This window comes from Sphaerodactylus townsendi, linkage group LG17 (assembly GCF_021028975.2).
Source record: "Sphaerodactylus townsendi isolate TG3544 linkage group LG17, MPM_Stown_v2.3, whole genome shotgun sequence".
Lineage (NCBI taxonomy): Eukaryota > Metazoa > Chordata > Lepidosauria > Squamata > Sphaerodactylidae > Sphaerodactylus > Sphaerodactylus townsendi.
In genome coordinates, this window is record NC_059441.1 from 8674015 (window position 1) to 8689992 (window position 15978).

The 15978-nt window shown below is 48.0% G+C and overlaps 1 protein-coding gene across 1 annotated transcript in view; it reads left to right on the forward strand.

Moving 5' to 3' along the window:
• RORA (RAR related orphan receptor A) overlaps positions 1-15978 on the forward strand; it is a 293221-nt gene that overhangs the window by 221840 nt on the left and 55403 nt on the right. The window contains exons 2-3 of the mRNA XM_048481881.1: positions 13206-13235; positions 14427-14486. Coding sequence (XP_048337838.1) covers positions 13206-13235; positions 14427-14486 — 90 coding nt within the window. The remainder of the gene's footprint in view (positions 1-13205; positions 13236-14426; positions 14487-15978) is intronic.

Below are 15978 nucleotides of genomic sequence, written 5' to 3' on the forward strand. Positions count from 1 at the left end.
TCCTCCAGATCAGAGTGCACCTGCTCTTAGCCACTGCTCTTAGCCACTACGCCACTGCTGCTCTTTTTACCTGGAGATGTGAGTCCTGCCTTTGAGCCTCTCAGTTTTTGGGGAACACCAACCCTTTGGACTGACCGCCACCAGCTGATGCTCTCCCCATGATCTTTAATGGCTCGAGAGTCCACTACCATTAAGACCAGCAGAGTGGTGAGTGGGCCACGTCTGTCTCTTTTCCCAATTTTGAGAACTCTAAAACCCCTTCCGCACATGCAGAATTGCGCACTTTCAATCCACTGTCACAATTGTTTGCAAGTGGATTTTGCCATTTCGCACAGTCAAATCCAGCTGCAGAGTGGCTTGGAAGTGGATCGAAAGTGCATTATTCTGCACGTGCGGAAGGGGCCGCGGTTGGTTTCCAGCTCTTCTTGGTAAAAACGTTTCCAGCCGATGCTGGAAAGGGGCAGAGTTGCTGTCCAACTCTAACCACTGGGCGACGTGGCAAAGGTGATTTTATCCTTTGTTCTGCATCTGAGGCAGGCTGCTGGACGTCTATCCTAACCATCACCCCCGCCCACTCAAAGACTCAGACATCTAAAAAAGGGGGTGAATTAATATTTGAATAAAACATTTTCAGTGTTGATGGCAGCAGTGCCTCTCTCTCTCTCTCTCTCTCTCTCTCTCTCTCTGTGTGCGTGCGTGCGTGCATGCGTGTGTGTGCGTGTGTTAAAACCTGTCCCCGAATTTCCTAATTTTTGGCGTTCCTATGCACGGCAAGCAAATAATGCAACATTACTTTGGCTCTAAAAGTGACGCTCAGACTAAGTCCCGACCTCAAACTGTGTCAAACTCTTGTCAGTTAAATGCAGTTAAAACTTCAGGATTCCTTTCTCTTTGGCTGGGGTTTGAAATTCCTTGCCTTTTACCCTCTTTCCTCAAATAAATTCAGCGGTTTTTAAAGGGAGCTGCGCAGGGAATTCTGCTCCACGGGGCTCTCCACAGCAGAAGTGCTGTTTGCGTGAAACACAAAATCCGTCTCTGCACTCCTCGGTCTAAATCCTCTCTTTCTCGCTTCGTCTCCTATCCCCGCAATCCATTCACAGATGACCAAGACAATAAAGCTGTCTTCCCCTTCCCTTTCCTTAGAAAGCAGAGAAGGGAGAAGTTAAATCTGTATTGCTTCCTGCCATTTTTCAAGAGGAAGATAATCTATAAAGTCAGGAAGTTGTCAGGGGAAAGGCTTAGAGGAAAGAGCTGTTATCGAAACGCCCCACTCAGTGGAACGAGAAACAAGGTTTCTGAGCGCACAGCAGACAAAGTATTTGGGATGTACAATGGAGCTTGACAATTATCAGTAGGACGCAAAGATCACTGATTGGACAGCAGGGTTGACGGATACGGTCTATCCGGAAGCATTTCAATACTTGCTGTATTGAAATTGAGGGATATAATTGTACCTCTCTGTTCTGCATTGGTTAGACCTCACCTGGAATATTGTGTACAGTTCTGGGCACCCCAATTCAAGTAGGATATTGACAAGCTGGAACAGGTCCAGAGGAGGGTGACCAAAATGGTCAAAGGTCTGGAGTCCATGCCCTACAAGGAGAGACTTAGGGAGCTGCGGATGTTTAGTTTGGTGAAGTGAAGGTTAAGAGGTGACATGATAGCCCTGTTGAGATATCTGAAGGGATGTCATGTTGGTGAGGGAGCAAGCTTGTCTTCTGCTGCTCCAGAGACCAGGACCAGGAGTCATGGGTTCAAGATGACGGAAAAGAGATTCCACCTAAACATTAGGAAGAACTTCCTGACTGTCAGGGCTATTTGACAGTGGAATTCACTGCCTTGGAGTGTGGTGGAGTCTCCTTCTTTGGAGGTTTTTCAGCAGACTGGATGGTCAGGAGTGCTTTGATTGTGTGTTCCTGCATTGCAGGGGGTTGGACTTGATGGCCCTTGGGGGTCTCTTCCAACTCTATGATTCGATAAAATGAGTAGGCTATTGCACCCCCCCCCCCTTGAAACGAACGAACTGTTATATGGCTCCCAACATATTGCCTCCAAAGTAACTCGTTTTATTTATTTATTTGGAACATTTATTTAGAACTTGTCCAGTGTATTGTCAAAGGCTTTCACGGCCGGAATCACTGGGGTGCTGGGGTGCTGTATGGCCGTGTTCAGATCCTCTGAAGATGCCAGCCACAGATGCAGGCGAAACGTCAGGAGAGAATGCTGCTAGAACACGGCCATACAGCCCAGGAACCACACAGCACCCCATTTATTTAGAACATGTATTAGCCATCATTCTCCCTTGCAGAGATCAAGGCAGCTCGTAACATGGGTAAAACGCACAAAATAAAATACATTAAAAACATAAAAACCAAAATTTCAAAATCACAACTCAGTTATTTTTCCTCAGTCTAACCTACCTTGCAGGGGTGTTGTGAGCGGGATCACCACTCTGAGCTTTTGGGAGGAAAAGCAGGATGCCAGTATGAGGGAAGAGTGAGTGGATATTCTGATTTATGTCTCCCATCTCCTTAATCTTCACAATAGCTGTCTTTGTTAAAAAAAAAAACTCTCATTTTTTTTATTTAAATGACTTCTACATGACCGTGTAGTAGTTGAGCGGTGGTGTATAATTATGTAACGATTATACAACTTTAATTGCACGTCATCGTGAACCTAAACGCTATAGTTATGAGTGGAGTATAATTTAAAAATTACTCGTTTTCCCCCTCCTTCTATTTGCTGGCGTGCTTCATCATCACTAATTACTAATTTGTGGCTGATCTCGGAGGCATTGGTGTAATTCAACGAGGTTTCGGCAAAGCTCCTCCGAGGAGCCGGAATTGTTCTAAGGTTGCTCTGAAAAACTTTTGAGGCTGCGAAGAGCACGGAGGGCTGATCTGTATTCCTTGCTTGCAGCTTAAAACTTTTAGAGCAGACCCCGGGGAAAAAAGTCTTTTCGGTGCTCTTGAAGGAACGAAGTCCTTAGTACAAATTTCGTCCTTAGTACAGTGATGCCGAACCTTTTCGAGACCGAGTGCAGCCCAAATTGCAACCCAAAACGCACCTATTTATCGCCAAGTGCCAACACGGCAATTTAACCTGAATACTGAGGTTTTCGTTTAGAAAAAACGGTTGGCTCTGAGCCGTGCATTACTCGGGAGTAAGCTTGGTGGTGGAAGGTGGCTTGGCTTTGAAGAAACCGTGCAACTCTTCGAACGGGTGAAACATGACCCAAGGAGGGTTTACTAAGAAGCAAGCCCCATTGCTAGCAACTGAGCTTACTCCCAGGTAAAGGATTGTGCTTTAGGCTCATTCCACACATGCAGAATAATGCACTTTCAAACTACTTTCAGTGCTCTTTGAAGCCGTGCGGAATGGCAAAATCCACTTGCAAACAGTTGTGAAAGTGGTTTGAAAACACATTGTTTTGCGTGTGCAGAAGGGGCCTTAGTTTTTCGCGTGAAAATCAGTGGGGTTTAACAGTGCTTAACAGGGTTACCTACACTGCTTCCCCAAAACTAGGTCTTAGATTTAATGCTAATAATTGAGCCCAGCGGCCCAGGCCAACCTAGATGTGTGTGCGAGGGTGGTGGTGGGCGATTTCCCCCTGTTTGTGCGTGCCCACAGAGAGGGCTCTGAGTGCCACCTCTGGCACCCGTGCCATAGGTTCGCCATCACTGCCTTAGTACAACGTCCCCCCCTGGTTTCAGTAGGCTGCTATAGACCCCGCATATGTGGGGGTTCTTGTGAGGATGAAAAAGTATGGGAGGAAATCTTGCACACACGTTTGCTACTCCTTGGAGGGAGGGCAATAGATGAACAATTTGTGGTTCTGTCTTTGCCGGCAGGTTGTCCAGACACGTTTCAGACCAACTCTTATGTAAACTGTTATTAATGCTACTAATAAGCAAAGACAGAAAAAAATGGCATTCATAGGAGTCTCAAGAAATAAATCAATCAGGGACAATCCAAACCTTGCTGGGTTAAGGGTGGTAGTGGTTAAGAGCAGGTGGATTCTAATCTGGAGAACCGGGTTTGATCTCCCCACTCCTCCACCTCAGTGGCAGAGGCTTATCTGGTGAACCAGATGTGTTTCCACACTCCAACATTCCTGCTGGGTGACCTTGGGCTGGTCACAGTTCTCTCCGAACTCTCTCAGCCCCACCTGCCTCACAAGGTGTCTGTTGTGGGGGGAAGAAGGGAAAGGAGCTTGTAAGCCCCCTTGAGTCTCTTTACAGGAGAGAAGGTGGGGTATAAATCCAAGCTCTTCTTCTTCTTAGAGTGTTACAAGGGGCTGGCTGAAGTAGAGCAGCTAGTGGCCAGTAGCACCTCAGAGGCCGGCAAGATTGTCAGGGTATGAATTTTAGAGTTAAAGCTCCCTGCATTAGATTCCTTGGCCCCTTCCGCACACGCAAAATAATGCGTTTTCAAACCACTTTCACAACTGTTTGCAAGTGGATTTTGCCATTCCGCACAGCTTCAAAGAGCGCTGAAAGCAGTTTGAAAGTGCATTATTCTGCATGTGCGGAATGAACCTTTGACTCTCGAAAGCTCATGTAACCTCAGCTTGTGGGTTCTGTGGGGCAGAACTTGGAATGAGTTTGCAACAACAATTTTTAAAAACAAACGCTTTACTTTCTTAACACATAACATTAAACATCAACATTTAACATCACACTTCAAGGTCCTGTTCAGGTTTGCATTTTCAAGTCCTTCTATTTACAGTCTACTGATACTGCCAAGTCCATTTCTTCTTTGCAAGCGGGTTGGCTCCTGAAGACTCCAAGGGCTTGATGAACAGGATTCAACATGATGAAGGTTTCCAGGAGAACTCTCACCCATTACAAACACAAAAAGAAATCCTTAACAAGGTGTTAAGGGCTTATACAACCAAGGTCTGAGTCTGGTAGCCTTGTCTCCTCCAAACTACATGAGCTCTGCAGCCTCTTGCTGCTTTGAGTCTCCACCCCTTACTGGGTCAACCCATTCTGAGCATGGGGGTTACACTCACACTTTGGAAACTTGTGGATCTCTAAGGTGCTACTGCACTCAAATCTATCTCTTCTACTGCAGACCAACTTGGCTTGGCAGTCCTGGTAAACGGGGTTTCTGTTTGCTGGAGGCACATCTCTACAGCAGAAGAGAGAACGTGAAGAAATGCCCCCAAGGAACTTATATTTTTACAGTATGTTGGGACAAGGGCCCAGAGGTCTGGGAGGTTTGGGCATCTGATCTTAAGAACATAAGAACAAGCCAGCTGGATCAGACCAGAGTCCATCTAGTCCAGCATTCTGCTACTCGCAGTGGCCCACCAGGTGCCTTTGGGAGCTCACCTGCAGGATGTGAAAGCAATGGCCTTCTGCTGCTGCTGCTGTTCCTGAGCACCTGGACTGTTAAGGCATTTGCAACCTCAGATCAAAGAGGATCAAGATTGGTAGCCAGAGATCGACTTCTCCTCCATAAATCTGTCCAAGCCCCTTTTAAAGCTATGCAGGTTAGTGGCCATCACCACCTCCTGTGGCAGCATATTCGAAACACCGATCACACGTTGCGTGAAGAAGTGTTTCCTTTGATTAGTCCTAATTCTTAATTCTTCAGCGCTGTTTACATACACCTTGTAAAGGGAAGTTCACTGAGGCTTAAACGTGATCTGGACGAAGTTTGCCGCTGACGATTCTCTCCGTTGACTTTGAGACGCGTATCCATGCGCTCTGGTTGCAAAGGGCATTGCGCCCCCCTTGTACCTCTGCCATTAGAATGTTTCAAGGTGAAATTCAGACATTGCTCTCTGCGGTCGAGTAGAAAACCCTTCACCTCCCTGCCGCTAATTTATTTGTCTTGTCAGTGGAAATGACAGAGCTCGGCTTGTGTATCTCTTACCGCAGGTCACTAAGAGGAATTTGTTTTAAATATATATATTTAGCAGCACGAAGGTCCAGCATTTTCTGTAAGGAATTTATACTCTGTCTAGGTTCCTGTGATTGTCCACCCAACCTCTCTACACCCTATCCAGGATAAAGATGGCAAGAGATTTGTGAATCCATCCGCCATTCCTGGACTGTCTTTGTTTTAGGAGCAGCAGTGGCGTAGGAGGTTAAGAGCTCGTGTATCTAATCTGGAGGAACCGGGTTTGATTCCCCGCTCTGCCGCCTGAGCTGTGGAGGCTTATCTGGGGAATTCAGATTAGCCTGTACGCTCCCATACACGCCAGCTGGGTGACCTTGGGCTAGTCACAGCTTCTCGGAGCTCTCTCAGCCCCACCCACCTTACAGGGTGTTTGTTGTGAGGGGGGAAGGGCAAGGAGATTGTAAGCCCCTTTGAGTCTCCTGCAGGAGAGAAAGGGGGGATATAAATCCAAACTCTTCTTCTTCTTCTTCTAGACTGCTTGGGTTCTAGTGCCTTGGTGAACCAGATGTGTTTCCGCACTCCTGCATTCCTGCTGGGTGACCGTGGGCTAGTCACAGTTCTTCGGATCTCTCTCAGCCCCACCTACCTCACAAGGTGTCTGTTGTGGGGAGAGGAAGGGAAAGGAGCTTTCAAGCCACCTTGAGTCTCCGTACAGGAGAGAAAGGTGGGGGTATGAATCCAAACTCTTCTTCCTCTTCTTGGGGACAGAACTGGGCAGGCACTGGGACCCAAGCGGCGCATTCCAGAACAAAGACAGTCCAGGAAACGGCAGATGAATCCACAAATCTCCTGCCATCTTTTCCCTGAACTGACTATAGCAGTCGCGTGACTCAGGCCCCTTCCGCACACGCAAAAATAATGCATTTTCAAACTACTCTCACAACTGTTTGCAAGTGGATTTTGCTCTTCCGCCCAGCTTTAAAGAGCACTGAAAGCAGTTTGAAAGTGCATTATTCTGCATGTGCGGAATGAGCCTCAGTTTAAAGCAGCTCCATGAGTTCACGTGGATATCTGTGCAGCCTCCCTTGCATGTACAAAGTACAGCTCCTCACCGTGTGTCTCAGGTTCCCCGAAGGCCAAGGAAAACTGCGCGCAAGACAATGCGCCAGGTGGAGAGCCAAGCCCCAACTCTGGGGGGTTATTTCCCTGCAGGAAAGCTGTGCATTTTAAAGACAGGAGCGTCCCTCCTTATCTGGCGTGTGCTGAATGAATGGCTCCCATTAGGAACGTCTTCCACTGAAGGAGCTTCTGTTCTTGGAAAGTCACTGCTGCAGAGGGCATCCATTCCGTGCAGCAATATTTTACTGTCACGGCTGCATCTGACAAAACTTGCAGGAAGACAGAGAGAGAACGGCGTAAGGAGACACCTGGTTATTGGAAGAGCTCAGATGCGGCCCCAGATGTGGGAATTAATTGATGGAAAGCCGGTCTTTCGAGTGGCATCAACAGCCTCTCTGATGGAAAGCGCTTTGACTTTTGAAAGTTCATCCCCCCCCACAAAAAATCTAATAGACCAAACTATTGACAGCCTAAACCACCCCGTTTGGAAAGTCTTTTTTGATGCTCTTAAGAACAAGCCAGCTGGATCAGACCAGAGTCCATCTAGTCCAGGTCTCTGCTACTCGCAGTGGCCCACCAGGTGCCTTTGGGAGCTCACAGGCAGGATGTGAAAGCAAGCCTTGTTCATCGTTACAAGGAGAAAGAGCACGGAAGCCCCCATAAAGTTACCCTCTGAATCAGCATTAACCGTGCGTGCCCAGTGGTGGGATCCAAAAATTTTAGGAACAGGTTCCCATGGTGGTGGGATTCAAACTGTGGCGTAGCGCCAATGGAAGTGATGGCCCGGAGCCTGCTGCATGTGGGGGGGGCGGGGCCAGGCATTCCAGGGGCGGGGCATTCCTGGGCGGGGCTGTGGCAAGGACGCAGCCGCTGCGCCGGCCCCTGGGCGGGAAACGAACGCACGCAGGCGCAGGCTGCCACGCACGCCGGTGCACCTCCTGCTAGACTGCTTCAAGTTCTGCGCGCTGCTGCTGAGAGGAGGGGCGTAACTAAGGCAAACATCATGTGGCAAAATCACCAATTAGTAACCCCCTCTCGGCACACACAAATAATGAGTAACCTACTCTTGGGAACCTGTGAGAACCTGCTGGATCCCACCTCTGTGCGTACCCCATGTTAACTCTGCTCCCACAATAATAAACACAAACGTGGACATGAAATTGTAGCCCAGTTTGGGCTGATTTACTCCACTGCAGTGTTCAAGGGACGCCAGTTTCTCGTTGGCATTCAAAGAATCAACAGATCTTCTTTCTTAGACATTATTTTCCCCAACAGTTCTGCACCAGTTCATAAGGAACCGGGACTATGTATAAGGAACAGTCCTCAGGAATTTTTGGAGCACTTATTCATTCATTCATTCATTCATTCATTCATTCATTCATTCATTCAATTTAATAGACCGCCCGACCCCCGAAGGGCTCAGGGCGGTCCACAAAACAATCGAACACAATACATCATATGATTTCAGTGAAGACAATAAATAAATTAAAACATTAGCAGCAATAATCTTCTATAATTAAAATAAGTCCCCGTGAAGCAGAAGAAGAGAAAGCATTAAGAAATATGACGCGCAGTAAAAAGCTAAGCGGATACTTTTACGCAGCTCAGATTTTTTTTTTGAGAGCTCTACCCTCTGTGATGCTTCCGTGTGTTGAATCTACACTGTCCTTCATCGTCTCAACCCCCTGACATAATTTATTCCCCTTTGGAGTGATCTATAAGCATTAGTGTCCATTAAGAGGTTCCCCCCCCCCCCCATGAAGTACCAGAATTACTTAGACCGCTTTCGGTAATAAGACCGATGGTCATTAAGAGGCTTTTTGTCCTAGGCAAGGACGTGGTGTCTTAATTGGCTGAAATCGGCCCCGGGGCTGTTTGACCAGAGACCTGTTCTTCTGAATTGCACTGAAATACGCACCGTGTCCTCTGGGGAAAAGAACACTTCTTTCTGATGTTCACACTGATGTGTTTGCGCAAGTCAAGAATGGGCAGTTCGCAGAGGCCCACCTGTCTCTTCATCGGGCAGGACTGGGCAGCCGCGTGTCAACCCCCACAGACGACGTCTCACATCCGTTTAAATGCAATTGTTTTATATATTTTCATCCTGCCTGTTGGGCCAAGAAGAGCCAGGAATGAAAGAATCCAATGCAAAAAGCGGTTAAAACTTGATACCCTGTTTCCCCGAATATAAGACAGTGTCTTATATTAATTTTTGCTCCCAAAGATGCGCTATGTCTTATTTTCAGGGGATGTCTTATTTTTCTGTGTTCTGTTCGTCGGGCATGCTTCCCAACAAAAACTTTGCTAAGTCTTACTTTCGGGGGATGCCTTATATTTCGCACTTCAGCAAAACCTCTGCTACGTCTTATTTTTCGGGAATGTCTTATATTTGGGGAAACAGGGTACTAAATATTCCTGGGGAGTGCGAGGGAGTGCTGGAAAGGCAGAATAACTTCCATGTGTGTTTTCGCACGGTTTTGGGATCTTGTTTAGACTCTCTGGCAAACCCACGCGGAGTATTTCTGCAGGTTCATTTTGCCCTCCGGAGATCGACAGCCCTTGTGTGTGTGTGTGTGTGTGTGTGCCGTGCCGTGCCGTGCCGTGCCGTGCCGTGCCGTGCCGTGCCGTGCCGTGCTGGACACAAGCACATTGCGCTTGGCATACTCTGCAATGAAATTAAAACCAGAATTGGAGGTGGTGGAGGGTCTCCGGAAAGAGCTTTTCCTACCCCACCAGCATCCCCTTCAGAATTAGACGTCACCTGAGCCAGGTATGAGCACCTGCCTCTTGCCCTCCGTCCCTCACTGGGGCAGTTGCGGATAGATTCTTTGCTGGAAACCTTGTGATGGATGTGTATCTGGCTACTTTCCACCCAAGGCAACGGAAGGAGAGACACTTCCATTGCTTTTCTCCTCCTCTTCTTTCCCCTCCCCTTTCCCCCCTCCCCTCCCCTCCCCCGAGCAGCACCCTGCGATGTCTTCCAGTGATGGATCAGGATCCAGTGATGGAACTAGATTTTACATGAAGCTATTGTGAAACGTTCAAAGGGAATGTGTTCCAGCCTACATCTTCTACGGTCTATTCTTCTGCTCTCTGCATGCGCCGGAGCCTTCTGTGTGATCTGCCATCTTAATTGCCGGCTCCTGACGGCGCTCAAAGTGGCACGGCCTGGCAGGAGACACAACTGGGAACCGGGGGTCACAGCGTCTGTTTTTCTTTCTGTCTGACCCTTAAGACAAGGAGGCAGGTCGAACCCAGGACAGGGACCTCTTGAACGATTGCATGGAAGGTGGCTGGAACATTTAGAGGAGCGTTCATCGTCGGCACGGTTTGGCTTCCCAGAAAACTTACATGTCTGTATCAAATGTAAATATGTAAAGTCTGTCATACCGATTTTGGAAGGGGTGTCAGAACATGTGTTTAGATGGACAAAATCTAGATGACAGGTGGACCCTCCTTCCAGCAGGTGTCGTGTGCATAATTAGGGCTGTGTGCACAACTGTGTACCGTGTGCAAAGTCAGATGAGACATGGGCACCTGATTGGCACCTCAATTGTATATCGTTGGCACAGACTACAGGGTAAAGCGTGCCTGGAATCACCTGTGGTCTGGCGGAGCACTTTGACAGTAGTTAGCAATAAACAGAACTGCACTGGTGACTGGGTGTCTTTCGGTTCTTGTTTGCATTGCATCCTGCAAGGTGACCTACTCGCGAGTAAGCCGCTGCTTCAACAGGCGTTGACTTATTTGTGTCGTTTTGTCGTGAGAGCATCAGAACTACCCTTGCTGGTTCCGCCAACAGGTTCGCTTGGTCCGGCATCTGGTGATTAGAGCTATAAGTTGGGGTTCTGCAAGGATTTGCCTGGGGGGGGGGGGGTGTCGTCACAGCGGAGTAGAAAATAATTCAGGAATTTACGTCGCAAGGCCGTGGCGAACCTTTGGCACTCCAGATGTTATGGACCACGATTCCCATCAGCCCCTACAATTGGCCATGCTGGCAGAGGCTGATGGGAATTGTAGTCCATAACATCTGGAGTGCCAAAGGTTCGCCACCATGGGTCCCCTAGTATGAATTCGAGCCTGTGTGGTTATGTAGATTATAAGAGCTAGGAGAGAGGGAACCTGCGTTGTGAACTTCCAGGTGGACCCAGGAGAACTCGTGGAATTACAGTTGATTTCCGCAGAGGCAATGGCTACTTTGGAGGTTGGCTTCATTGGCATTGTATCCTGCTAAAGTCCCAACGCTCTATCCTCCCCAGACTCTCCTCCCAAATCTCTAGGAATTTCCTGACCTGGATTTGGCAACCCTAACTCAGGCAGGAACCTAAAGCAGTGGTGGCGAACCTATGGCACAGGTGCCAGAGGTGGCACTCAGAGCCCTCTCTGTGGGCACGCACAAACAGAGTGCCCCCCCCCCCACATCTAGGCTGGCCTGGGCCGCTGGGCTCGATTATTAGCATTAAACCTAAGACCTAGTTTTGGGGAAGCAGTGTAGGTAACCCTGTTAAGCGCTGTTAAACCCCACTGATTTTCATGCAAAGAACGGAAGCGCGATCCTTTACCTGGGAGTAAGCTCGGTTGCTGGCAATGGGGCCTGCTTCTGAGTAAACCCTCCTAGGGTCGTGATTCACCCGTTGGAAGAGTTGCACGGTTGCTTCAAAGCAAAGCCACCGACTACCCCCAAGCTTACTCCTGAGTAACGCACGCCTCAGAACCAACCGTTTTTTCTAAACGAAAACCTCAGTATTCAGGTTAAATTGCCGTGCTGGCACTTTGCGATAAATAAGTGGGTTTTGGGTTGCAGTTTGGGCGGCACTCGGTCTCGAAAAGGTTCGCCACCGCTGACCTAAAGGATGAGTCAGGAAAGGTGGGATTTAGAGTTTCCAGCTTCCAGGTTGGGTCTCGAGATCTTCTGACTACCATCGATCTCCACACGACAGAGACCATTTTCCCTGGAAAAAGGACTCGGGGTTGCCGATTCCAGGTTTGGGAATCCCAAACCCTGTCCTCCCCCAAATCTCTGGGAATTTCCCACCTGAAGCTAGCAACCCTATGGACCAAGTACTCCTTGTTCAGGTTAAAGGTCATTGTGGAATCCTTGCCAGGCTTTGGTAAAGATTCAGAGAGGTGGAAATTAAGCTGTTTTTGTATCTGGCAAACAGCTCCGAGAAACTGCTTGCGTCGCGCAAAAATAAGTGGTGGTTTGTTTGTTTATTTGGGTTTTTTTAAAAAGGGGGGGACTTGAAAGGCCCATTCGCTCTGTTTTGAAGTTGGTAACGAAAGGTCAGGAAATGACATCTTTAAAAGGAAACTGCGGTTTTTTCTGATGCCTAGATTTTTTTTTTTTTTGGTCGTCGTAAATATCACCATATGTGTGATATACTCTGTGTTCAAAACAATTTTCGCCGCACAAAGAGTGGGCTGCGACAATCAGGAGTGCCAAACGGCTAATCAGCCCCAGAGTTTTTTGCACTGAATAGTAATGTCAGATGCAAATGCCCCAGTGATCAACTTCCCGATAACCATAATTTTGAAACGCTCGTTCAGTGATAACCGTGGCCGTGCTGCGTTTTCCTGTTTTCATGACATTTCTTTTTCTGCTTTGCTTTGAAAAGGAGCTCATTGATGTGGCAGAGTTAGTCCTTCGTTTGCAGACCAGAGCAAAGCTGTTGATGACAGACATTTTGGAGGTTATTAATTCATAGGGTCGCTGTAAGTTAGAAGTGATTTGTTGACGTGTAACATGGAGAGAGACAGTGTGTCAGCTATTCACAGTGGATATGTCGTTTGATTGCTTCCTGAACTTGGCATCTGCTTCTTATGGCTTGCCTTGATTAAAAAAAAACAAACACCCAAACTCACCACGTGTGCAAACTGCAAAGGTAAGCAAGGGACCAAGGCCCTATTGGGGTCAGTTTGCCCCTGCTATGTCTGGCCAAATATAACCCAAATACAACCTCCACCTTGCTTACCAGCACACCAACATACCTTGCATGGATTTGACAGTGCTCTGAAGAAGTTGTACTACCTTTTGCAGGTTTTAAGCAGTGTTAAATAGAGGGGTTTTCAAAGATGCGCCTGGACTCTCATTCAGAGTGGCTGCATTTATCCTCGTGGGCCCTGATTGGGTGGAAAGGAGGCATTTAAAAATGTTATAAACAGCGAACAAAAATAAATAATATTCCAGGATTTCCCCAGCCCATTTGCTAACCCAAATTATTCTCTCTTCCCGCCAGGTATTTCTGTAACGAAGAAGACGCACACCTGTAAGTAAGATCCTTCTTTTTTCTGATTTGGTTCTCTTTCCTTGTGTGCATAAAAAACCTTTTTTTAATGCCTTTGTAGTGCACTCCAAGCCCAGAGTTGCAGAAAAGATGGAGGGTTGAAGTGGCTGCGTGTTGTCAATCAGTTTGTTTTGTGGGAGACCAGAGAGGCGATACCAGAGGTGGGATCCAGCAGGTTCTCACAGGTTCCCGAGAGTAGGTTACTAATTATTTGTGTGTGCCGAGAGGGGGTTACTCATTGGTGATTTTGCCACGTGATTTTTGCCTGAGTGACGCCCCTCCTCTCAGCAGTAGCGTGCAGAACTTGAAGCAGTCTAGCAGGAGGTGCACCGGCATGCGTGGCAGCCTGCGCCTGCGTGCGTTCGTTTCCCGCCCAGGGACCGGCGCAGCGGCTGCATCCTTGCCACAGCCCCGCCCAGGAATGCCCCGCCCAGGAATGCCCGGCCACGCCCCCCATCGTGCCCCGCCCAGCCCCATTGGCGCTACACCACAGTTTGAATCCCACCACCATGGGAACCTGTTCCTAAAATGTTTGGATCCCACCACTGGGCGATACGCTGACCTGGGGGCGGGCCAAGGGAGAAAGCTCAGGTTCTGCAGCACACGGAATGGTTCCAGTCTGGAGCAAAATTCCATCTTGATTAAGAGACAGTGACCTGCATGCAAATGAGGAGTTTTCAATTTCATATGTCCGATTTCACATGTGTGGTTAATGGATGTATCCCGAAAGGGGAGATGGTCATAGATGCTTTTCCGTGTGAGACCTCATTTTCCATCCAGTCGCTCCACTGCTAGTTTTACTGTTAAGCCTCCACCGTCTTTACCAGCCCAGTGGTCTGTCCAGTGTTTTGTGCTTCTATGGTTAAGGAGAGCTCTCTGTTGGAATAATACCGGAACAGGGGCACATAGCCGAATATCTTGAATTATTAACCGAACCCCAACAGAGATGGATTATCACAAGGGCCAGATCCAATACCTTCCCATCGGCCATTACAAAGGGGTCGTTACTGATCCATCCCTCTCCAGGATCGGGTTTGTCCACACTGTAAAAACCAAGTGGAGACTCTTGATCACATTATTCTTGACTGTCCGAGATATGTGGGCATCAGGAATTTCTCTCCCAGGCTGGCCCTAGACAAATCTGAACGTGACTCTGACTGCTCTGTTGTGGAGCTTCTGTTAAACAACACAGATGTCGTGCTCTTGGAAAAAGTAGCAAAATTTATTTTACAAGTGACAGAACTTTCTAAGTAATGTATACTGCTATATACAGTCTTCCTGTCTGTGCTTTGAATGTACTCTTGATTTGTATCTCAAAAATGTCTGGCAACGCACTAGAACCTATTTTTAAATGCCAAATAAAGATTGTTGTTGTATTGTTGTATTGTATTGGTTAAGGAGAGATTGCTTGGAGATAAGATGTTGTTTATCCACCCGTAAGCCATAGCCAATAAATATTTTCCTAGTGCTCACGATTGCACCGATCAGTTTGAAAACCCAGCAGTAAAGGCTCATTCCGCACATGCAGAATAATGCACTTTCAAACTGCTCTCAGTGCTCTTCGAAGCTGTGCGGAATGGCAAAATCCGCTTGCAAACAGTTGTGAAAGTGGTTTGAAAAAGCTTTATTTTGCGTGTGCGGAAGGGGCCTAAGTTCTCAAGTTCAGGTTCCAAAGCCGCAGATGCCTGTTTAAAATAAGTCCAGGTTTCTTTTCCTTTCAGGGATCTATACCCTTCAAGGCTTACTTAAAACTACGGGTGAATTTGTTCCGGTTTCGGAGCTCCGCCAACTCTTTATCTTCTGAGCCAAGCGGCCAGAAGCCTTATAAGGTCATTGCAGGAACGAATTTTCACTCAATCTGTAGGTCTTATCAACAGAACTGCCAAGATGTGAAAACTGGCTGGCAGACACTCAACCCCAGACATGGCAGCTGGTTCCATTTTCTCCCCGTCAGTGTAATGGAGAATCTCGTGTTCACAACTTTCATTCAACCATTCAATTACATCCTAATCGAGGAAGTGCCGCTCTGCCTGTTAAAACGGTGACTGCCTCGTGTCCATTAGCCGGTTTTAATTTTGCCGGTGCGCAACTTGGAGAACGTGCCGGCGCTGACTTCTGCCCTCTGGTGACGAGGTAGCCACAGGTTTCTTGTGCACATTCCTCCCTGGTGTGTTGAACACCCCATAACCCTGTTTGTTTCCCCTTGCTGCAGTACAGCAAACTCCAAACCATGCTTGCTTTTTGGGTTGGGGGGTGGAAGGACAAAGAGACAATAAGGATAGCTCCTTGATCTCAACTCCCTCTCCACCAGGTAGCATCAAGGTGCGCTGCACACTCTGCCATGGCTGTTCTTGAGAAGTAAGGTTATGTTGGCGTGATTCAGGGGCACGAACGTACCCTCTTGTGCCCGCTGTCTCCCCTGCTTCCCTCATGAGTAACTCAGAAATCAGGACCCATTGCTCATTGGCTAACAAACTGTGGGTTGTATTCTTCTCTCCAAAGAGAAGCGTGGTGTTGTGGTTAAGAGCAGGTGCACTCTAATCTGGAGGAACCGGGTTTGATTCCCCGCTCTGCCACTTGAGCTGTGGATGCTTATCTGGTGAACCAGATTAGCTTGTGCACTCCAACACACACCAGCTGGGCTAGTCACAGTTCTTTGGAGCTCTCTCAGCCTCACCCACCTGACAGGGTGTTTGTTGTGGGGGGGGGGGGGGGGGGGNAGGGG